The 25,458-nt window shown below is 30.8% G+C and overlaps 2 protein-coding genes across 2 annotated transcripts; one reads left to right on the top strand and one right to left on the bottom strand.

Moving 5' to 3' along the window:
- Positions 1-106: 106 nt before the first annotated feature.
- Positions 107-13,182, bottom strand: Swip-1 (EF-hand domain-containing protein D2 homolog Swip-1). Its single transcript, XM_085185635.1, has 3 exons — positions 12,885-13,182; positions 2,145-2,309; positions 107-839 (listed from the first exon to the last, which is right to left on the bottom strand). Exons 1-3 carry the CDS (start codon positions 13,052-13,054, stop codon positions 587-589), a joined length of 588 nt encoding a protein of 195 aa, XP_085041761.1. The 5' UTR covers positions 13,055-13,182; the 3' UTR covers positions 107-586.
- A 3,779-nt stretch (positions 13,183-16,961) lies between these two features.
- Positions 16,962-25,251, top strand: ppk26 (pickpocket 26; the record flags this gene model as incomplete). The annotated part of the gene is made up of 13 exons (XM_085185934.1): positions 16,962-17,161; positions 17,420-17,549; positions 18,524-18,645; positions 18,950-19,055; positions 19,387-19,541; positions 19,640-19,751; positions 20,251-20,343; positions 20,718-20,857; positions 22,124-22,254; positions 22,445-22,504; positions 24,144-24,354; positions 24,451-24,624; positions 24,711-25,251. Coding segments are annotated over 13 exons (1,746 nt in total), but the record flags the coding sequence as incomplete, so codon positions are not given.
- Between the last annotated feature and the right edge of the window lie 207 nt (positions 25,252-25,458).

Here is a 25,458-nt window from a genome sequence, read left to right as displayed (position 1 = left end):
AATTAATAAATCAAATTTATTGTTACGCATTTATAAAATAATTTTGAGAAAAGGAATACTTATACTTTTCTAAGCAGTGATGGTGAGAAAACTAAAAAAAACACTCAATCAATTTATTTTTAATATTATCATAAACTAAAACAAAATCACATTTAACTAAAATAAACTTACTAACATGTTACACATGCAACCCACATGACCAAATTCATTTTACATAGTATATTTAATTTCACTATTAGGCACATCTGTCACTATGAGGCATACATTTCATCCTTAATCCTTATACCCAACAAATATACTTATAAAAAAATATTTAACATAAAAATACTTGATATATCATAAAAAATAATCTACAAATCTAAAACAGAAATGTTAATTTGTGCTAGTAGGATAAAATTTAGTATATCAAACATGAATTAGTGTTTTTATCTTAAACTGAAACAGTTTAACTTAAAATATAATTTGAAATTATTTTATACAACTATTTATGAAGCAACGAACCATGTTTCTTATTTTATGTATATAACTAAAGCCATATGGTAACAGCTTACAGACTAGATAGATAACAACATAATTCTAAGCTTAATTAGTGTTGAAATACAGCTGTTTTTTCTTTAAATCTCTGTTTCCTCATGGCTTTTTCTTCGGCCTCACGGCGTTTTTCTTCTTGTTCTTGAATAATTTCATCATGGAATTTATTTGTTTTTGCGAGCTCTTCAATCTTCGCTTCGAAAAAATTCTTGGCCCCATTAACACCTACTTGGTCGACGTTGATTTCGGTCAGCCTTGCAAAAGCCTCTAATCCAGAATCTGATTCCAGTTCTCCTGCTCTAGCTTTTCTGAAAGTATATTTTACATAAAGTATTTATTATTTACTTAAAAAAATGTTATGATTCCGTAGTGGCGCAGGGGCACAAATGTGCAATGCGACAATCGTGGGTTCGCTTACCACTCAGGTGAATGAAATATTTATTATTTTCAAGGAAAAGTGCCAGGTTGAGTTCAGCCACTTAACAAGCAATGTCGTGAGATTTCGGCGATAAGTGGGGAACGGAATGACAATAATAGGAACGGAGTGTCTTAATACTAGGTTCCCAGGTTCCCTCTGCCTACTCTGCTATGTGCGGGATACAAAAAAACAAGAAAAATATACATTATTTTGTAATAACGATACGTAACTTCATCAAATAATATGTATTTGATACGCAGTCGTACATAGCTCGAATTAAAATCAATAAGTTTCTATTAGGCAAGTTTCCAGTCGAGAGAAACGCCACTAGACATGACGTTTTAAGGTTTTTCCGGGAGACAGCTTGTTTTCTATTTTAAGTATTAAGCTTAAGCTTTCCGACTCTATTATCATACTAGACTGGGCTTGTATATTTTATTTCCTGCTTTAAGTTCCTATTAAGTTTAAATATTATTTAGCTACAGTAGAAACTCGATTATGATTTTCGTTAATATATACTTGAAAAAAATTCTATTAAGTATAAGAAAAAATGTCTATTAAAAGCATTTAATAGACATGTAGCAATTTTTTGCTACATGTGCACAAAACTAGCTTTTTTTTTAAGATTGGATTATCCGGATTTTTGATTATACGAACGACTAACGACAACAATTAGTCCGGTTAATCGAGTTTCTACTGTACTTGTCTTACTTTACTTGTAGTTTCCTGTGTTATAAAGGTAAAACGTTTTGATAAATATGTATATTACAATCTTATAATTTTAGCTCAAGGTATGGCATTGAATACGGCCATTTAAATCACGTATACCTACGCGGAGCACGGAAAATGAAGTAACTATGTTTTTTTTATATGTAGATACATATTGCACATAGAGGCCAGTCGTGGCAGGGGCCCAGGTGACACAAGCGTGTGTCGTGACAGATTGTGGGTTCGATTCCTGTTAGAAAAAATAAATTATTTTATTTTCACTTTTTCGCTCTGATATCGAGGCAAAAACGCGGCGTTGAATTCAGCCATTCAACTCTAGAAAGCCTCTAGAAGTCTAGAGTCTTGGGCGGAAAATGGGGGACAGTGTCCTAAAACTAAGTTCCTCCTCCCTACCCTTCTGTGTGCAGGAGACAGCGGGAAGCTATAAAAACATATTGCACTATGTAAAAAATAAGCTAAATTATACCTGTATATGAGTAAAAATTCTCTAAAACTAATTTTGTTGTCGCCATCTTCATCGACTTCAGATATCATCGCTTTAAGACCAAGATGTGTTTGCGGTGCGCCCAGTCTCTCCATCATACGCTTAACCTCCGTGAGGTCCAGAAACCCGTCTTGACCTTCGTCGAATCTGAAACAAAATAATATAAATCATAAATTTTAAGTTAATAATAATTTTAAATTGAATTATATTAAAATTTATATTTCCGTTTCCTTTCACCTTGTATGGAGAACAAAAACAATTAATTATTGTTCTACATAATATTATATAAAAAACAAGGCCGTTTATTATTATTAAATAAAATTTATTTATATTTGTAGGTAGTAAGTAAATAATATACTAGTCGATTATCCGATGACGTTTCCATATTATCAGTCTTAAGTTAATATTTGTAGTTCAGTTAGTAAAATATCTAAACATAGACTATTAAAAGTGGCGAAGTGCGAGATTAGACTGGCCCTTGATGGGTTCTGTATCTATTGCCAACCAAAATACAAATATAATTTCTTGCCAGTAAAAATAACTTTGTTTTTCACAATATTTGTCACAAAAAATGCTAATTATTATCGTTCAAATCAATTTTTAAGATTTATCTAAATATTATTTGAAAAATGAGAGAGCCCCTTCTTCTCCTTTCTCTTCTTTTTAGCACGACGGAATGAGGTATGTATGAGTATATGGGGGTTTCATTTTCGGCCATTTGACTACGGAACCCTAAAACAAATTAATGTATTGAGAATGTAAGTGCGAAATGTAAACCCACAATCATAAGTCATAAAGTATCTATGACGTGTTTAATCATATATATAACAAGTACTTAAGTACTAAAATTTCTGTCCAGGTTTCCATATGGGGGGAACACCGTTATTACCACTGTAAATATATTTGTTAAGAAAGTATTATACGCGTGTGCAGAATATCAATGAATGACGCATGCTTGACGCTCAACTTGTTTTAAACTTTAAATTACTTTTTATTATTCTCATGTATCTACTATTTATTTTCAACAAAAATAATATTTGGAAGAGAACCTGCCAAAAATCTGCTATTCGTGCCAATAATTAGGTACATTGAAGAGCATTATAGCAATTTATATTCTATAATTTTTCCAAAATCATTATTAGTACTTACTTGTATGCAAAAAACACGACATATGAATAATTATAATCGTTGATTATCTATGAAAAAAAAACATCTTTCCTTTAAATCTAAAGATGTTACGTAATATTTCCTAGTTGAAAACCCAATGTTTTCGAATTTTATCATCATAAATAAATTTTTATTAACAAAGGTGTGGCGTTTATCATTAATTAAATAAATCATTTACAACCCACTTATCTCTTTTTTAACAGATTATAAAATATTATCTAAACGTACGTTATAACCCTTTAAAAGGATAGGTAATAAGTAAAATTAGAAGTAAATAGATTAAGTGAGTTTACATTAATAAACAATTTTATTGTTTCTAATATAAAATATATAAAAATAATTAAAATAAAATATTTAATATACTTAATATATGTTTCATCAAATAAAACTAACTACCGTCGAATAAGGCATCGTCTGACTGAACGCGTTAGTTCTAATTCTAAACAATTTAATGTTCATTCAGGGAAGTTAATTCTTTTTATTTTCACGCTCCAGTAACAAGACGAAGCGCAGCGTTTAGTTCCGCCATTCAACAAGCAATGTCTCGAAAATTGGACGGAAAGTCTGGAACGGAGTTTTAACATCCAGCTATATGTGATCTTGTTCCATATTTAAGTACTAATTGTAATTATTAAACAAGGCGATAGCTTGTGTTAACCAAACGAATAAAACTGGCCTCAATGTGTCGTGATTTTCATAGTCATCTAATATATGCCACTATTATTATTATATTCACAAATAATAAATAAATATATAATATATTTTCAATTTATATTCTAGGCATAACAAGTTAAACTACACGAGAAAATGTGCTGGAAATAATCATTCACTTGCAATTTCATAATACAATTTGAACTAAAAATAAACATCTTACCGCGTACTTGACCGCTTTACTGAAGTGAATTTTAAACTAGAAACAAATGAATGCACAATTTTTAAGTAAAATTTATTGTGGAATAATATTCTGAAGAATTTTAAGTCTATTCTAGTTATTTTGTATAGTAGTCGGTAGTCTATTCAAATGTATGGTATATTATAGTATGCTATTGTGGTGTATTCACCCGTGGAAGTTAACGTTTCTTGCGGTTTACAAACTGTATTGTCTAGAAACAAAACCATGTCGAACTCTGATAGGTAACTTATACCTAACTCGCTAAATATTTAACTATGTTATATTTTTTCGAGTCACTACGAGGGAACCTAGTGTTAAGATCCGTCCTCCAGAGGCGTGTTGAGTGGAGGATTCAACACAGTGCTTTGTGCCATGTGTTCCTATGAAATTAATAAATGAAAGATTGATATACACACATATAAATGATTAACTTTTAAAATATGTCACAGCTATTCTCACAGAAATAAGGTATGGTATTTATAGTTTCCATGGCCCAAGCGTAGTTTCGTCAATATGGCAGTGCTTTGCGGGAGACATTTGTATCAGGAACATGAGGTTAATTTTATCTTTGAATCATTGGAAATTAAAACAACTTTTACGTGCGAAAAAAATACACGTGCTTTTGCCATTCATATATATGTAATTTATAAATGAACGCGGCTTCTCAAGATCGATCTCAGACTTGAGAGCGATTTGGCGACTGGCTCTAGAAGTCTAGACAATCATGACGTCTGACGTAATTTGGAGCTGAATAGTCAGAAAAGTTCAAGCTATTTCCTTATTGTTATAATATTAATCTACGCAAAAGCACAAATATTACTGGTATAAATTTGTTTCCATATTAAAATGTTTATAAAATATTAAAAAATATATAAAATATAAATAAATAATTATAAAATATAAAATCTTCCTCCTGACAATAGCTGTATATATAGTTAAATAATATTATATATTTATAAAATGATTTGGATTTTATTTTAATCCAATATGGATATAATATAAACATATTTGAATAAAAGTAGATAAATGTCCATAATTTCGTTCTTTTACGGTTTTATAACTTATAGATAGATATTAGATACATATGTATGTTAGGTGATGTAATTTTTGTGCCTTTGACAAATGTCTGGCGCAACGGTGCCGGTGGCGTGTCTGGTTGGCATTCAGTACAGCGAATGCGTTATTGGAGAATGGCGAGAGGCTTACGTAGGTCATATCGGTATATTGTTTAATGTAAAATATTATCCTGCAGGGGGGTAAAGGGAACCTAGTGTTAAGGCACTTCTTTCCCCGCGTTGCCGTTGCGCCGAAAATAATATAGTAAAAACGAATATAAACGAATGGAAATTGAAACAAAATGATCAACTCCTTGTTTCATTCTCCACTAGTCTCAGAGATAGCGTTAGATGAAAAATTTTAATTTAGGTTTTAAGTATTTATAATCTGTATAGATTTCTAAATTAATTTGTATGTATAATAGTAATATTTCAAAAATGGAGTAAGCCACTAAATTAGGTTACTCCAGTCATAACTAAGGCTATAAACGATGGCACTACCAGAATCGAGGTCAGAGATAATAAAATGGATTCTACAAAGACTAACGAACTGCGCCACCTCAGGCACGAGCTATCAGTGGAACAATAAAAAATGGTAATTAAAATTCTTCTATATACCTATGCATATAAAACTAGAAAATATCATATAATCTTAAAATTAAAAATAATGAAAAATATACATTAAGCACTTAGATATTCTCCTGTTATTTTTAATTCTTTATGTTACTTATTTCATTTATTGTTGTCTGTCTGTCTCAAATGAAATAACTCTAAAACTTGAAATTTTCATACTTCTTACAACAAAACCTTTAGCTCGTTGTATACAGATCTGTTTTCATGAATACATAATTTAGTTTTTGCGCATAATGTTAATGCAGACAATTTTATTCGTATTACCATTTCATTAAAGGATTTTTTTTGAAGTGGTAACGCGATTGGAATATTCACGTTATATCTCGTATTAAGCAGGGTAGGCAAGCCTAGTGTTAAGACACTCCGCTCTCCACTTGCCGCGGAATTCTGCTTTAATTTCCCTGACACCAGAGCGAAGAAAAAGAAATTAAGGGGTTCATTAAGGTTCATTTATAAATATTTTACATTCACAACATTATGATCTATGGAATTAGGTAATATTAAAAAATCGTTGAAAGTTTAGTCTTATCTTATATAAACGTTATTTAATAATAATATACAACTTGAAGGTAAACTTTGAATATTTATTAAAAATTATAGGTATTTCGTAATAGATATGAAAAGTGAATTCATATTAAAGTTGTGTCATTTATTCCAATTTTGTTATTTAAATGAACAGAATATATGTATCTGCTTATGCAAATATATCGTCTACAATTATGTTTTGAAAAGTAAAAGTTGCTGATAAATAATTTCACTTTATATAGAAAAGTTAAAACTTTTACCATATTAATTTAAAAGAATCTAAAATTTAAAATATTATTTTTAACTTGCCAGTTATTCGCAAAATTCATAATCGAAAAGGAATACAATTTCGTGCAGACTGTCATAGGTACTAATGATCTGCCGGTCGGTCTATCGTGGCTGAGGGATACAAGCGTGTCTGTAAAGGCGACAGATTGTGGGTTCGATTCCCACTCAATATTCAATATGTTCATGTCGAGCCAAAGTGTGGCGTTAAATTCCGCCATACAACACGAAATACCTCGAGAATTCCACGGAATTTGGGGAGCGGTCTACTTACCACTAGGTTCCCTCTGTCTACCCTGTAAAATAGGCACGGGGTACAGAATGAAACGGAAAAAAAGGAAAATATTATATAGTAGGTACCTACTAACGGATACTATTACAAAATGAATTAACTGTGAAACGAAACGGATTTCTCAAATAATTATTATTGTTTATATCCATTGAGCTTGTATTTAATTTCCTATTTTTAATAGTTTGATTGACCGCAATAATAATAGTATTTAGATTGATTTTGCAAACGTAATTATACGATTTCCCAAAACCTACTAGATTATGACGTCATAATTGAGCAATTTATAATTATGCATATCACATATGTAATCAACGAACTACCTAATAAAAAAACCATTATCCAACAATTTTTTGAGATAATTAAGCAAGTTTTTGTCCAAATAAACCTAGTTAACATCGTATGTACCTATTCCACAATAATAAATAAATAAATAAATAAATAAATTAGTTTAACGCTGTAACCCGCACACTGCAAAGGCAGAGGGAACCTAATGTTATGACACTCGGCTCCCTATTTTACGACGAATTCTGAAGGCATTGCGCATTTATAAATTTAAAGTAGAGTAGAGATTGAACCCATTACCAATCACGTTTAAAACGATGCTTGTGTCTTCTACAATAGTGACTTATATTAAGGATTTTTAAGTAATGGTATTCTAGCGGAGGTGTAAATTATTCATATAAATATTACATTCAATATCCATTACCAACAATACTTCAAGTGGACAAAATTGATTCTCGTCTCAGCTAGGTATACATATATGTTGGTGCAGTCTGATAAATGTCTTATCATTGCTTGCAATTCATAGGGCATTGATACTATTTAACGGAAACTGAAATTGCGCTTACGTTAAGTGATTAAATAAAATATATAAATTAAATCAATTTCACGCAGTATCCCGCGTATAGCAGGGTAGGCAACCTAGTGTTAAGGCACTCCGTTCCCCACTTTTCATAGATTTTTTTGAGTTATTTTGTGTTGAGTGATGGAACACAACGCCGGGTTTTTGCTTTGGTGATTCAATTCATTCACCCAAGTGGGGATTGAACCCACAAGCGTCATGTAGCAGTCACACCCTTGGGCTACTTCATCATTTAAAGTAACAGGAAGCTAGGGGTGCATTCGATATGCTGTCGGGCGTTGATATAATGCACTTTAAATTGATGATATGTACAAACCTACATTATAAAAAGATACGAGGACTTGTTTAAAATCCCTGAATCCCGCACATAGCAGGGTAGGCAGAGGGAACCTACTATTAAGACACTCCCACTTTCTGCCGAATTCCGGAGGCATTTCGTGTTGAAAGGCAGAACTCAACGCCGCGCTTTACCTCGACACCAGAGCGAAGAAATGGAAATATAAACGTTAATAAATATTTCACATCCACGAGTGGGGATCGAACCCACAACCGTCGCGTTACAGTCACACCCTTGTGCCGCTGCGCCACTACGGCCTCAACGGACGGACTTGTTTATATTACGAAATACACTGTTTAAAGTGACTCATATATGAAACAATATGTGTATATTATTTTTTTAACAATGGATTAAGTATAATATAATAGTTAACTCCGTTTATGGACAATGTAGTGATTCAAGAATTAACGTAATAACGTTTAAATAACAACATGCTTACGTTTGAATCAGAAAATCCATTAATTATGAATCATTTATATGTAAATAATAAATACATATACATAAATACCTATTACCTAGTATATATTGAAATATTATCTTCTTCTATATATATATATAAAATCGAAAGGTCACTCACTCATCACGAAATCTCAGAAACTACATGTGCTAGAAATCTCAAATTTTGCATAGGAGTTACTTATAGGACGTAGGTGCTCGCTAAGACGGGAATTTGCAATATTCGACTTCTAAGGGGTTGTTTTTGGGGTTGAAAGTTTGTATGAAACTTCGTTCCTACAAATGCTAGGAGTCTCGAATTTTGCATGGACGTCACTTATAGGACGTAGGTACTCATGGAGACAGAAATTAATAATAATGTAGTTCATGCAGGCGAAGCCGCGGGCGGGCCGCTAGTTTAATATATAATGATTAATTTGCTTTATAAAATCAAATCAGCTTCACGCTGTGTCCCGCACACAGCAGGGTAGGCAGAGGGAACCTAGTGTTAAGACACTCATTCCCCACTTTTTGCCGAACTCTGGAGGCATTTGCTTTATTTTTTATAGAATATCTTTTTACTTATAATCAAAATATGTTATCTAAATATCTTTTAGTTGAACGGAATTCCTCTGAATTCCGTGACAATATAAATTATTAATACATTTAAATTTTAAATAATTCATGTGAAAGTTAAAGTCCATAAAATGTTTATTGTTTACTTTTTTTATATGTATTTGTGAGTTTTATATTATTTACTATATTGGCAATGAGTTTTAAATATAAATACTAAATATTTCTACATAGAATAAGAGACTAGCAGTCCCCTCTTCAAGCGTGACCTCTAAGATCGTAAGTGAAAAATTGACAGAATAATATTACAGGACGTTTCAGAAGGGGATCGCAAATTATATTTTATATTTCCTGTCTAAAAATATTAAATTATAATATAAATATTTTAGAACATGACTAATGTTTTAATGTTTTAATTAAAATTAATTTTATTCATAACATTGCTTTATGAATCATAGCAATTATAAATTAACAATGGGGGTGGCTAAGTATATTAATATTAACAAAATAAAAGGGTGATAAAATACGCCATTACCTACTTCAACCGTTAGTACAATTCACATGTTATTATATGCATTCATTTATAATAACGAAAAAGATATAAAAAATTGCGACTGGTTGTGGATTCGATTCCCATTCGAATTCAAATAAAATATTTATTATTTTCATGTTTCGCTCTGAGATTTTTTTAATTCGCCTCCAAAATTCTATGTAAAATGGCGAACGGAACAGAGTGTCATATCCCTAGGTTCCCTCTGCCTACCTGCTATAGTGGAACACAACGTGAAGCTGAAAAAAATCTAGTAGTTTTTAATCTTCAAATCTAAGTTAAATGTAAAATATTTAACGTATGAATTTTTATGTATACGCGTCAAATGTGAATGGACAGCCGTCATTGATTTTGTCGCGTGATATCTCCGCCGCCATACTTCCTCCCCACGCTGATCAATTTTGAACACACAAGTACATACTGAGTTCAGTTATCAACAACGAGAACGACACGTTTTAATCAGTACGAGGAAGTACGCATTGCTCTTTAAAATATGTATACAATATTTATTTTCAAAATATTTATTAAACCTACCTATGTATATAATGCACGTAGTGTCTTAATGAGAACGGAGTCTCTATAACACTAGCTTTTCAGGTTCCCTCTGCCTTCTCTGCTTTATGCGAGCTATAGTGTGCTGCTAAAAATATGCCAAAAACAGTTCGACATAATCCTTGCAATTTTAAATAATATATTTTTTACATATTAATACAATATATTTAATTTTAAAGTGACAATTAACCATTAAATGTCATAGGAAATAAATACTAGCCGCAAAACACGCACATGACGGCGATGACTAATATAATTGTTGACACGAAACTTGAATGAAACAGGTATTTTACGTTAAATTTAAAGTTTATTGCTACTTCTATAAGTTACTCATAATTTAATGAATCATTTTTTTTCACAAATTTAGACCGGAAGTTTACAATTAGTCATGGCCATGATAAATTAAAAAAAAAAGTATTTTTTTAAAGTTTCAATATTTTTTAATTACTTTCTCAATTAAATTAAGCCTAGTAGACCTTTTTTTCCTTTAAATCGAACTTTGATAATGAAAGTGCTGTGAGTTTTGTTTGTGTATGCTAAAAATCAGAAGAAAATAAGAATCCATTCATACTCTTTCTTTGGAAAAGAAGATATATTACTATTTGTTTTTAATTAGATGTATAATAAAATACGGATTTACGAGAAGCAAAAAAATTGATTATGTAATTAAGCTGCTTTGTTTAACCAGTCACAATGATGAGAGTTCACAAAGCAATTAAGAATAATTAAACCTGATTAATAATAATTACAAATATTAAATCGTTAAGCTTAATTTTCGTTTTACATCCTATTTCAAAACATAAATAAAATATTAAACATATTATGTCTTTAATTATTATTTAATGTATGTAGAAATAAAGCAAGTACATAATTAATTATTTCCGCCTTTCCAATAATCAAGGAGGGTCTCACAATCTAAAGATCAATAGTTTATTTGTCATCAATTGAATGGACTCATTGAACAAACACGTATTGTGATTGTATTACTATTGTAGTGTATACTATAATCAATAACGTCTATGGATGGCTCACTTTAAAATATTTATAATGTAACAAACAATAAGGAAATACTTAAAAAGGTCATTTGTTTAAATAAAATGACATAATTTAGTTAATAAATAACTAGAAACAAATTAATGAAATTCTAACAGAATACCAAATATTAAATCATCATCAAAATTATAGTTATTTAAATAATAAAATAAACAGAAGATTATAAAAGAAGATGAATCTAACGCTATAGGTATATAATATAACAATAGAGTGCGTTACTAATGTTCTAGCATGTTCCATTATTCTACAAATTGACATTCATAAAAATTCCGGGGCTCTAATAATTTGGAGACATTAAGATGGTTAAAACTGATTACTATCATTTTTCAAGTAAGATGATGGTGGAAGAAAAAATATGAAAAGTTTACTATATTTAACTTAACTGCTTCAATAGCAGTTTAAAGATTTCGTTAAGCTTATCAAAATCAGTTGTTTACCGTTTCTCATAAATAAATAAATAAATCAGTTTCACGATGTAACCAGCACACAGCAAGAGAACTTAGTGTTAAAACACTCCGTACCTCATTTCCGTCCAATTTTGAAGGTTTTTTTGAGTGACGGTGACGTAGAAATGAAAATATTAAATATTTAATTTCAGTGGAAATTGAACCCAAAACCTGCAGTTTGCGGTCACGCTTAGTGCCCTTGCGCCTCGAGGCCTCATCTTGTTTTAAATTCTTGTGAACTATCAATTTTAACTAGAGTGTAAAATGTTTTTGAGTTATCTTACCGCTATAAAGCGTTCGTGTGAATCTTCTTATCTCATTATAAGACAAATGAAAGTTATGATGAAGTGAATTACGTACAACTAACAACAGCAATTCGCTTTTGTCTCCCACGGTGGGCCGTGTGTAACTTAATAAATTACTTTTATTAAAACGATTTAGAATTTTAATAGCTATTATTCCTATTTAACGACTTTCACTGAGAATTTTTTAAATAACAATAAAATTAATCACAAAAAACATATTTTTGTACGGAAATTGAAGGTAGTTTTAAGGTAAGCTAAAACTGTTGAGCTTTTAAGTTATCAGGCATGATTTGAATTAAAATTGTTTATATATTATCATAAGAGGTACGTGACGGTAAGTCGGCGTTTGTGTTTGACTTTTAAGGTAGGCGGATATTACTGGCTCACAATAGTGTTCTTAAATATACATATTATGTATAGGCTTATTGATATTAAATTTGTTATGTTACAAAAGAAATAGATTGGCCGTGTCTAAATCAATTTTAGGTATTTCTTGTTCCTTTATAATAGTGGAATACATATGGTAATTAGATGAGTAACTTGACAAAGCTAACGATTAACGTTCCACACCATTTAAGTATTTATTAATATAATTGTAATGTATATTCTCAAAGGAATCCAGCAACCCGGCTTTAGCAAAACGACATCGACAAACACCTGCCAGGATCGCGACCTGTCCTGTCCCACAACAAAACGAGCAAAATTTATATAAATAAGTAAGTACCTCGAAGGATTTATTTTACTAAAATTATCCACTTACTTGTTGAACGTGTGCTCGTACTGTTTTATTTCTTTCCTTGTGAATTCGTGAAACTCTGTGAAAACGTTCACAAATTTATATTTCGGTTTTATCTCGAGACCTTCTTCCAGTTTGTCGTTTATCGCCTGCCTTCGCATGAGGATGCCGCTTAATTCTTCAGTTGCTGACATTGTTGGTATAGTATATCGCGGAGTGAGGGTTGATTGAGAAACGTGCGGTCGAGATTCAAGCACGATGTAGAGACGTAGTGTACTATCGTACGACGTTACGAGGACTGGCAGTTCGGCCGGTCCACCGGCAGTACAGCAGTCAGGGCGCCGCACTCCGCGCGCTCCGTCGTATCACGCCGCGGGGGAAGGACGGGCCGACGCAGCTATGTGCCGCGCACAATACTACGATCTTACTAATCTTGCTGTTATCGACGAAAAAAATATGATTAAACTCATTATTATATCCATTTTCACTAACAATTTTTATATTTCTCTCATACATACACTATACAAATTTGTTTCATCTATTACTTATTATAGGAATGTTGAAGAAATGCTTAAGTCGTAACCCCAAGTATTTGTCAAGTTCACGGTATGAACTTATAAAAGTATAGGTTAAGGTCACGTTTATGTAAATATCTACTACATGTTTTCTTCACTTCGCATAGAAATATGTTTTAATATTCGATAAACTTAGTTAAATACATATATATAGTATAGTATGTTTAGCATAGTAATACAATACATTCGTATTTCGTAGTCCTAATTTCTACATCGTTAAGGCTCCTCATACTTATTATCGTTTTCTTTTAATCCATTTCTTCGTATCTCTAACCATTATGAACGCAATTCTCGAAATTAAATAATATTCTTCAAGCATACCATAATATAATATACCACTTTGAGCTTTTTAAAGTTTATTTAATACGAATCCTCATCAAACGAGTATCGGTGACGATACTTACTTAGTCTTAATTTCTAAGGAAAAGTAAAAAAATTAAGAATTATATTTGAAAAATTTAAAAATATGATATTTATTTAAGCGGATAAATTTAATTAACATTTTATTAATCCAAGGGGACAACTGACCTGTGGTAACCCCTGACAATATGACCAAGATAATGAATTGTTTATTATTTTATTTTTCTTTATAGGTGTGAACTCAAAATGTTTTAATAAATTGGACGTGTGTTTAAGCGTATGATCCATTATAGCGTCTCTTGTTATTATAATTTAGCATAGAACATTTTAATTTAATATACAGGCTGTCCCTAAATGTTAAATAAAGTACAGTAGTCTTTCTAACATAAGAAAGCAGTAATAAAAGTGTACATTAAATATTTATATAAAAAAAAGGTAGAGAGTAATATTCTCTCAACATCGATCTCTTCAGTTTTTAGTAGAAAAACCTCATGCTTGCGTTAGATATTAGGTTGTATTACCTATATTATATATATGTATGTATTAAACACGTATATTTTACGCATTATTAGGCTATCATACACTTTTTTCTTCAAATACACTAAACTTTTATAAATATAAAATAAAATATATAATACTTTATGCATGATAAAAATTTAATTTAAATCTCAAAACTCTTCCAAAAATCTCAATATCTATCTACCCACAGTTATCATTTATTGTAATTATAGTCTATTGTAGATATATCTATTGATATATACTGAAGAATATTATAAAACTGAATAACTGATATACCTGTGGTATACACAAACAAAAAATAATGTGATAAAATTGTTCCTTAAAAGAAAGAAAAAACCATTAAAATCTCTCCAGCAATATTTTTTTTATTTTATTTTAAACACCTAATACCCTGAACAAATTGCAATGAGGTGGTACGAGTATCTACTCTTTATGGGACACCTGTCCAAATGTTAATTAAATTAAATATGTCTAATAAAACTACTTAAAATGAGACCCATAATTAATTAGTTGTTCGATAAGGAAAATAATATACTTATGTATTATATTTTAACTTATTGAAATTATTAAATACAGTATATGTACATGACTAGATTAAAAGCAGTTCATCTTGATGTTTTTTTCAGCACACCGTTTCCTACTTTCCACTGAATTTTAGAGACTGCGTGTTGAGAGGCGTAACTCAACGCTGCGTTTTGTTATCAGAGCGAGGAATGATAATTATGAAATACTTAATGGGAATCAGACCCACAGCCATTGCGCTTACAGTTGCACGTCATCGTACGTTTCTGCCAATGCGCCGCGACGGCGACTCACAACGAACTCGTCTCGAATTTAAAACAAAATTTCTTATTAGGATTGATAAAAAACTATATGAATACCAAGAAACATAGGAGGGTAGGCACTAAGCAAAGATACACTAACCTGTAGACACTTCGTTCTCCTCTTTCCGCCTGAAATCTATAATCTGTATTTTGAGTGATGAGTGGTCTCTGCCAAATGAGAGCGAAAAAAATAAATAATTAAAATATTTATAAGTATTTATATTAAAATAATAAAATAATATTTATGCCTCCTATTGGGGAAAATCCTACAACCTTCGGGTTTACAGTCACTGCATCAATATGACCACAAAAAATATCACCAAAATGTGTTCAATAGAATTTGATCCTGAAATATATCAGACAGGTACGGCCACTTTAGGATTTTCTTTATAACATTTGTTAAATAATTAGGAAAAAGGAAAGTCTGAGGAAATATGTTAATTTATACAGATGGGCAAACATAAGTAGGTATCACCAGAAAACTAGTGTCTAAACATCAACGAGCGCAGAACTCTTCAACCCTTTGTTTACTTTCTCGATAAGATAAGAAGTTCACAGATAGTTCTATTTAAACATTTAAAAGTTGTTTATTTTACGATTACAAAAGCAAATTACACGGACTAGGTGTAAAATATTCTAAGAGCTTAAAATATAATTCCTACCTTTATAATGTACCTTTAGTTAATAATTTATACTTAAATACATATTGTGATTAAAAAAAATATTTTATTTAGTAGAGTGGCCTGTACTAATTTAAAGGTCCCATAAGGTTCCGAATTGTAAAATGTTATCTTATGTTTATTTTATGGAAGTACGACAACCGTCAAAAAGTCTACATAAGCGAAGTTGCGTGCGATAACTAGTATACCTACTAACATGTGATAATGAATACTTCAAACAGTAATATATTTATAGAATTATTTAATAAAATTATTTATATAATAGGTGTTATTATAGGCTTGTTTTGGTGTTTTTTACATATTTATATTTATAAGGTGTTTTTTATTATTTTTATAACAATTTTGCTTATATAATCATCGATAAATGTACTAAGAGTTTCGATAAAAAAATAATATAAATAAATAATAATTTAATTATAGAAGTTTTATATTGAAAAATATGATAAATATATTTCATATAGATGTGGTTATGATACACATACCGATATGTAGATGTACACAATGCGGTTCCTCCTTAATTTTACATTAATTAGTTTTTGGACACTCCTCTAATTAAATTTAACCCAAAAAACTTATACCTACGTATATATTATTTCACAACCATTATGAAATTTAATAATTATTCTTCGTAACATTTCTAATTTCGTAATAGAGAGATTGATATCCCAGGGGATGACGGTAATGGGTTTATTTCATTGTAAGTGAACCAAGCCCCAATAATAATACTCGTCAAAAAATACATTTCTAACAGACCATTGCTTGAAGTCACCATGAAGAGACATACTAGGTAAAACTTGTAGAGTTTTCACTGAAAAATAATTCATACGTTTTGTTCGTATAAATTATTCATATTTGTTGTTTTATATATGGACTATACATTATTCATATGTGTTGGTCTAATCAGAGAATAATTTAAATTATATTTTTGTTAAACTAAAAAAATATATATATTTTTTTATATTATTGAAAAATCAAAATTATTAATATTGTTTTTTTAACACGCCTTATTAGAGAATTAACTAAATTATATTTTTATTAAACTAAAAAATAAAATAAAGAATTCAATACTTACTTAAACAGTAGAACCTCACAACTTACTTGTATGTCCTTATATTAAAAATAATAGCTTTGTGCTGAAATTAAAACTTTTTATACAGATCCGAGAGCACTGGAAATATTCCAGAGAACAGCATCGAGGGAACGGACCAATCGCTTGGAGTTGAGAAAAAAATTAAAAAAGGAAAAATAAGTTTAATCAAGCAATATCTTATAGACTACACCGCCAATTCTAATTTACACGGATTGAAATATATCGGCGAAAAAGATCGGACCCCGGTGGAAAAGTAAGCGATGTTTTGAGAACTATAAACTTAAAGTCTAATTGTCGCTTTAATTAACAACTAAAGTAGTGTTCTTGTTCGACAAATATGGCATTGCAAATAGCAAGACAGCCTCATAAATAAAGGAAAAAAACAGTTTGAAATACGAGTCCCACATCGGTGAATGAATTTAGATAGATCTAGATCTAGCCTTAAGTTATTTTTATTATCTACAGAAATAGTAAAAACTACAGACAACACTAATTAAAAGCTTATTTTCAGAATCTTCTGGCTTTTTATGTTTAGCTGCTGCGTGGTTCTTTGCGCAGGTCTTATACGTAAAGTTTGGATTAAGTGGAATGAGAGCCCAGTGATTGTGAGCTTTGCCGAAAATTCTACGCCTGTGTGGCAGGTATTTCGCAAAAAAAAGATTAAATATCTATCACTATATTTCTATATTATTTTTATCTATATTCTATCTATACTAATATAATAAAGCGGAAGAGTTTGTTTGTTTGTTTGTTTGTTTGTTTGTTTGAACGCTAAGATCTCTGGATCTACTGGATCGATTTACTTTGTTTTTGTTTTGTATGAAAGCTGCATTCTTCAGAAGTGCTATAGGCTATATAACATTACATTACACATATGTACTAATAAATTAAAATACTTTCTAATTTGACGTGTAATTTATTCTGCCATGTTAATAACAACCGTCGTCGCTACGCGACCGCGTTCGTTACCGCGTCATGTTGATATTCATCCTTATGAAAATAAATATAATAGTCACTTTTAGCATTTCATCTAGATTGAAATTATATTTCTATAGAAATTATATTCTTATATTTCAAGCAGGCGTAGCCGCGTCCGGGTCCGCTAGTATATATATAAAATCGAAAGGTCACTCACTCATCACGAAATCTCAGAAACTACATGTGCTAGGAATCTCAAATTTTGCATAGGAGTTACTTATAGGACGTAGGTGCTCGCTAAGACGGGAATTTGCAATATTCGATTTCTAAGGGGTTGTTTTTGGGGTCGAAAGTTTGCATGAAACTTCGTTACTACAAATGGTAGGAGTCTCAAATTTTGCATAGACGTCACTAGGACGTAGTCATGGAGACAGAAATTAATAATAACATAGTTCACGCGGGTGAAACCGCGAGCGGGTCGCTATTTTATAACATTTTCATTTCTTCGTTCTGGAACCAAGGCAAAAGCGCGGCATTAGGTTCCGTCACCGAACACGAAATGCCTCGAAAAAGGCGGCGGAAAGTGGAGAAAGGAGTGTCTTAACACTAGGTTCCCTTTGCTTGTTTATTAAATTTTATTTTACCATATTTCTAAATATACACAATACAATATACATTGGTTATTATTATTTCCCAGATACCCTACCCAGCTGTAACGGTGTGCTTTGAAACTAAAGCTCAACAGACTAAATTTAATTTCACAAAATATTTCCATCTATATTTTAACGAAAGTACATATGGGAATCTTACTGAAGAAGAGTAAGTAAATATTTATTTACTTACTCTTCTTATATTTGTAGAAAGAAAGATTTAGATAAAGAAATAAATAATTTCAATAAAAAGGTAAAAAAACATAAAGTGTCTACCTAAGGTAAGTTTACCGCAGTAAGTACCAAAAGGTTTTTAAAATATAGATATCACTAGTTTAGCAAAGAATTATATTAATACCCAAATAATTAAGGATTAAAATAAAATAAAATTATAAACTTAATTATTTTCATACAAAAATAACTTTAATAAAAGAAATTTGGGAATTTAAATAATATGTTCTATTTTTTATTAGACGGCTGCTTTTTGAAGATGTAAGCTTAGTGTGCGATGACCACCTCGCCCCAGCAAATGGAAGACAGTTCTCTCTTGGAAACATTACAGTGGAGAATTTAAAAGAGGTAAGCTTAGTCAAGCCCAATATGTAAAAACCATATTTTAAAAGTCGTTTCGCAGGGTCGAGTGAGACTGCGGTTTAATGAAAAGACAATGTGTTTAAATAGAAGTAACGAGCAAGCAGTGAGTCATGTCACTACATTTTGCCTGAAAAGAAACAAAAATAAAAAAATATATATACAATTTTCGACTTATTTATATTTATTTTTGCTACACTTAAAAAATGTAGCGTAGGAAGTTATACTTCAAATACTTACTTATATACCTATCTACTATTAGTCTATTTTGAGTTTAAAATACTAACAAAATATAAACATTATTTTTTATTTTGATCAGGTATCACCAAATATAAGTGAAATGTTTTTTGGATGCAAGTGGAAAGACATTCCTAAGGATAGCTGCTCTGACTTGTTTCTCCCAATCTTAACAGAAGAAGGACTCTGTTACACATTCAACACAATGGGTGCCGACGAGCTCTTCAGGGTTGAGAAGTATTATTTTGTTTTAAATAAAAATTATTATAATATATTAAAATATTCTTTTTTTACGTATTTTATTAATAATTATTATAAATATACTTTATTTCTAGTTTAAACACGGATTATAATTACTTAGAATATTCAAATAGAACACAAAGTTGGAGCTTAGAAACAGGTTATCCTCCAGATACACCACTGGAAACTTATCCACATCGGGGCAGTGTAAGTATTTAAAAAAAATAGATCAGCTTCACGCCGTATCCCGCGCACTGCAGGGTAGGCAGAGGTAACCTAGTTTAAGGACGATTTCTAGAGTCATTTTGTGTTGAGTATTGTAACAAAAGTGAGAGACAGTATCTACCTACTTAGACCTACCTAATTGGACTCATAAGAACATTACATATTAAAAAATATTTTCATTTTTATGTTCTGTTCTAACAAAGCCTACCGGCATTAAGTTTTGCCACCGCAATGACCTATTAACACGTTTACTGCAGGACCTATATTTGAGAACTTTCAGCTGGTGCGGTTGAGGATTTTTCGGCCTCATATTTTCCACATAGGTAACATAACGCTCACCGGCGTAAAGTCTATATGAGGCCGTTTTCGACCTCAAATCGCAGTGAACGTGTTAATTGGACAAAAAATGAGAGTTCTTTGCCTGAGAATAAAAAATCTAATTTACATATTAATAAATATCATTGTTTAAATTACTGTTTAGGGTTATGGTGCAAAGGCTGGTTTAGTATTTCTTTTGAAAGCTAATCAAGAAGATTTGGATTATTTGTGCCGAGGACCTGTACAAGGGTTTAAGGTAAATTATTTTTAATTCATTTAAGTAATATTAATTTTAATTGAGTCCGTCGTGGTACAGTGTCTGTGGATTGTTTAGGCGACAGTTTTGTGTTCGATTCCCATTTGAGCAATTGAATTAATTAATACTTGCATTTACTCGCTCTGGTAGTAAAAAAAAATAACATTCACATCCGTCATTGTAGTATAACAGTAAAATATTTAGTTATATAGATATTTTTTTATTACTGTTTAAAGCAATTAAAATAAATAGATAAGTTCACCTATTTACCTACTTACTTACATTAAAATGAATACTATTATTTGTACTGGTATACTGCCTTAAAAGTATAAATTATATATAACTTAGTTTACATACAAATATTATTTCCGCAGGTACTATTGCACAATCCAGCCGAGCTGCCGCGTTTGTCACAGCAATATTTTCGATCTCCATTATCTCAGGAAGTAGTTGTGGCTGTCAAACCGAAAATGATGACCACATCGGAAGGACTGAAGCCTTATGACCCGACTAGGTACCAACTTTACTTTTGTCATACATACTTAAATCTTAATAACATTTCAACGTGTTTACAAAAAATATATGGTTTTATAAAAAAAGTGCATATTTTTTTACTTAGTATTAGCATAAGTTTATTAAAAGACATATTTATTGATAAGAATGATTATGATGAAATCTATATATATAAAAGGACTTGTCCTCACTGACTGAGGTAAGACGCACGCGCAGCCGTAACCGCTGATGGTAGAAACGTAAAATTTGGAGAGATATTTACTTTCGTAATTTGGACATCCACTAAGAAGGGATTTTGAAATTTTTTTACCTTAAAGGGGTGAAATAGGGGATGAAAGTTTGTATGGAAAAAAAATTAAATCGGCACCGATTTTTATAAAATTAGAAATTTAGATTTTTAAAAGTATTTAATTGAACACGTGTTTCATCGTTTTCTAGAATTCACGCCCTAAGGGTGCAAATAAGGGGTTGAAAGTTTGTATGGAAAAATCTTTAAACCGCCACCGATTTTGATAAACTTTTAAATTTAGACTCTTAAAAATATTTCATTGAACACATGTTTCGTGGTTTATTAGAATTCACCCCTAAATAAGCAAGCGAAGCTGCGCGCGTCCGCTAGTGAATAATAATATTATTGAAATAAAATATACACATTACAAACTTATATCGAACAATGACAAATAAACAGTTCTAATATTATATGCCGAGAGCCCTGTCTGGCTCTAGAACGAATATTAGAACTGCGACCTCATACAGTAGAGTTCGAGAGCTCTCAACTATTCTTCGATACTCCGCCTCTTACCAAGTAAAAAGCTTCACCTATTTTTCTCATTATTTCATTATTCTAAATAAACTGTAATATAGAAATTTATAGTAAAATATTAAAATATTGCAATAATTTATTTTGTAATAGAGAAATAGATACTAATAGGTCACATGTTTCATAATTATGCTCTACAAAAATAATTAGGGCCAGTCGTGGCATAAGTCCATGATTGTATCTGGTTGTGGGTTCGATTCCCATTCGAGCAAATGTAATATTTATTGAAATATATATTTTCATTACTACGCTACGGTCTGATGTCGAGGCAAAAGCGCGATGTTGGATTCGGCGAAGATTGGAGTGTTTCAACTCTAAGTTCCCTCTGTCTACCCTGCTGCTTATTAAAATAATTACCTAATGTTTTATAATTTCTAAGGGACACTGACATATAAATTATCTTTTCAATTCATAATCTTTTATTGATACCAACCCATTTTGTTACAGACGCCAATGCTATTTCCCAAGTGAACGTTACCTTCAGTATTTTAAAGTATACACGCAAGCGAATTGCGAAATGGAATGCTTAACTAAGTTCACTTATGTGAGATGTGGCTGCGTGCATTTCGGCATGCCACGTGAGTTAATTACTTTTTTTTAGAAAACAGCTATTTTTTTAATTAAATATTTAAATTAAATCTATCTAAAAGTTTTATAAAGTACCTTGTTGCATTTGGTAGTGGATAAATATTTGGAAACAGCGTTATATTGTAACAACCTACATATCCAAAGTAAGTTGTTTTAACCCAAATTCAATTTTCAACACAGATGGTCCAGAAATGCCAGTTTGTAACGCGGGAAGTGTCGCCTGTATAAAGAAAGCGCAAAGTACGTATAATTGAAGAACAAACTAAGAATTCTCTCTTTTTTTAATCTTTTATTTTATTTTCAATGTTTTTTTAAAAAAAGTGTGTCGTCTGTACCTACAAATTAGTAAATAAAAAATGTTTAAAACTAGTTGCCCTACGCGCGGCACCGCCCACTTCAACTATACGATTATGTATTTTCGATTATTAATTAAGTGTATTAAGGAAAAATTGATTGAATATCTTAGTATATTTTTCCATAAATTTGGTAAATCGTAATTAGGCAACAGTCGTTGGACTGTAAAATCCGATTATTAAATTATAAATAAACAATAATAATTATAAAAAGTTCAGTGGAAGGCCTTTAAAAGCCAATTTAGTATTTCCGGAAATTAGCCCAGCCCAGCTGAACAAAAAGTTAGACAGACAGAAAAAAAAATTGTTTGTGGTTTATAACTATAATTGTAAATAATTATAATTATGGACTTGAAGAGCTACGGTCATTTTGAAATTACAGACAGCCACCACAACTTTACTTACATGTAGGCATATAGATAAATCATGTTAACATATTTCGAAAATAAAATTGACTTTAACTTCGGTAAGCCATTAAATATTATGTTAAAAATGTCTACATTTTAACTGTGCCAAACGTTATTTTATGCTAGATAGCAAACTAAGTCTACATACACATAGGTTGCGAAACACGAGACATTAATTTTATTTAGGTTTCATTACATTCCAATATCGATATATTACATCACTTCGATAAAAGATATTCATATCACATATTATTGACATCACTATCGCTTTAATAACTTTCCTTTTCCTAAATTAGTAGGTATGAATATAATGACGTTCTCACAATATGAAAATGCTAATATCCCGCCATTATATTATTAGTATCATTATTATAATGATACTGATTTAATTATACTTATTAGATATATTTAATTATAATGTATATAAACATACTGTTTTGAATATAATATGTATTAAATGCTTAAAGTAGGTACTGTACCTGATTGCACATTTTCATATTCTACTCTGGTGAATATCCTGGTAGAATTTAGGATATTATATGAATGATATATATACTATGAATATGAATTTACATATTTCTTATATGTGAACATAACGATCAAATATGAGATACGTTAATAATACATTTTATTTGTTTATTGGTAGTTTGAGTGCTTTTCACAAGATTATTATTTTTTTATTATTAAGAAATTAGGGGTATAATTTTTAATGCTTACTTTTTAATGGAGTCTTTTTTTCACCTCGCATGGCTGGGTAGACAGAGGGAGTAGTGGTAAGACCCTAATTTCCGCCTGATTCTGGAGGCATTGCGTGTTTAGTGACGGAAATCTACGCAGCGCTTTGCTGCGGCACCAGAACGAAAAATATAAAATATTAAATTATTCATTTCCTTGAAAGGGAATCGAACGAACCCACAACCAGTCGCATTTACGGTCACATGTGAGTTGCGACTGGCCTCAATGGAGCTTTATAAATTAATAGTGTTACTAACACTGTTTGCAATACATAATAGAAATGTATTTTTTTTCTTTTAAATATATAATTAATTGTTTTTAAAGCACAAATGGACAAAACATAACTTTTGGAATTTCAACGAATAAAATGCATTTTAATTCTAGTGGAATTAGTGACGGTAGAAATACAATCTCGTTTGGAAAAAGACATCCTTGAGAACGACACCCTTGGCGAAGCTCGTCGAGTTGCTTCTGAATGCAAATGTCTTCCTGCGTGCACCTCTATCGAGTATGAAGCAGAAACTTCACAAGCTGATTACGACTGGAAAGCTTTATTTGGAGCTTACAAATTGCCGATTGAGGAGGATTCACAAAAGTATTCATTATCTCATTAATACATATTGATAAAAATTAATTGTTAAACAATAATAAGTATTAATGTAATGCATTATTTGTTTTAAAAATTTTCCAGTTTATTGTATGCACGAGTTATGATTTTCTTTAAAGAAGCCCAATTTATTACTTCACGTCGATCGGAACTTTATGGCCAGACCGACTTCCTAGCTAATTGTGGAGGCCTACTGGGACTTTTCATGGGATTTTCTATACTTAGCGTTGCAGAAATATTATATTTTCTTACATTAAGGTAATAGTAGTGTTATTTGCGTTTCTATCAATTATTTATTAGCGTGCATAATTTTATGTAATTAATGTTGGTTTAACAATTTGCAGACTTTGTTGTCTGTTATGGAAAAGAAGACAAGCTAAGAGAAGAGCTTACATGAACAAAAATGCTATTCTTACTCCACAAGATGGGAAATTAAAAGATTTGCATATTTACTAAGTCTTTAGTACATAAAAATGCACATTAAAACCTTTATTTCCTTTAGCATATCATATTTAAAAAATCAAACAATTTAATTAAGCTATACTGTTAGGGTCACAAAACTGTATACTTATTAAATATTTTCATGATTCTAATACATTTTTTGTGAAAGCAGCATGTTTATTAAATTATTAAATTATATAATAATATTACTTGTTTTATTTAAACTATAAATGGTCCAACAGATTTTTTCTTAGGTGCGTAGCCTATTCTACTGTGGATTTCTTCTGAAGTTTTCGTCCCCCCTGGTACAGATTTGGGCGTGTCTTCTTGCATTTCATTACTTACAGCTGAACTATTCACTTGGTCCCGTCTGAAAGCCTCATACTCTTGTAAATCGTCGAGTTTTAAAGTTATTTCTGTTAAAGGTCTGCGAATCATTTTTTATCTGTAACAATGTTTTCAAATTGAAGTTGTGAATAGTGCATATTATATTGAACGCATTCCATTTGTTACGGTTGGTACACTGACTTACGTAAAAGAAGTAAAGAGACGTACACGTACATCGATATTAAAATCAATATAATTTGTAAAAATATTTAAAAAAAAATTAATCTGTAAAACTTTATTTATTGCAGAGATTTATATCTGAAA

The sequence above is a fragment of the Heliconius melpomene genome, chromosome 5 (assembly GCF_056956725.1).
Source record: "Heliconius melpomene rosina isolate 202511_hmr_F chromosome 5, ASM5695672v1, whole genome shotgun sequence".
Lineage (NCBI taxonomy): Eukaryota > Metazoa > Arthropoda > Insecta > Lepidoptera > Nymphalidae > Heliconius > Heliconius melpomene.
Note: the sequence above shows the minus strand (reverse complement) of the source record. Positions and strands in the feature narration are given on the sequence as shown.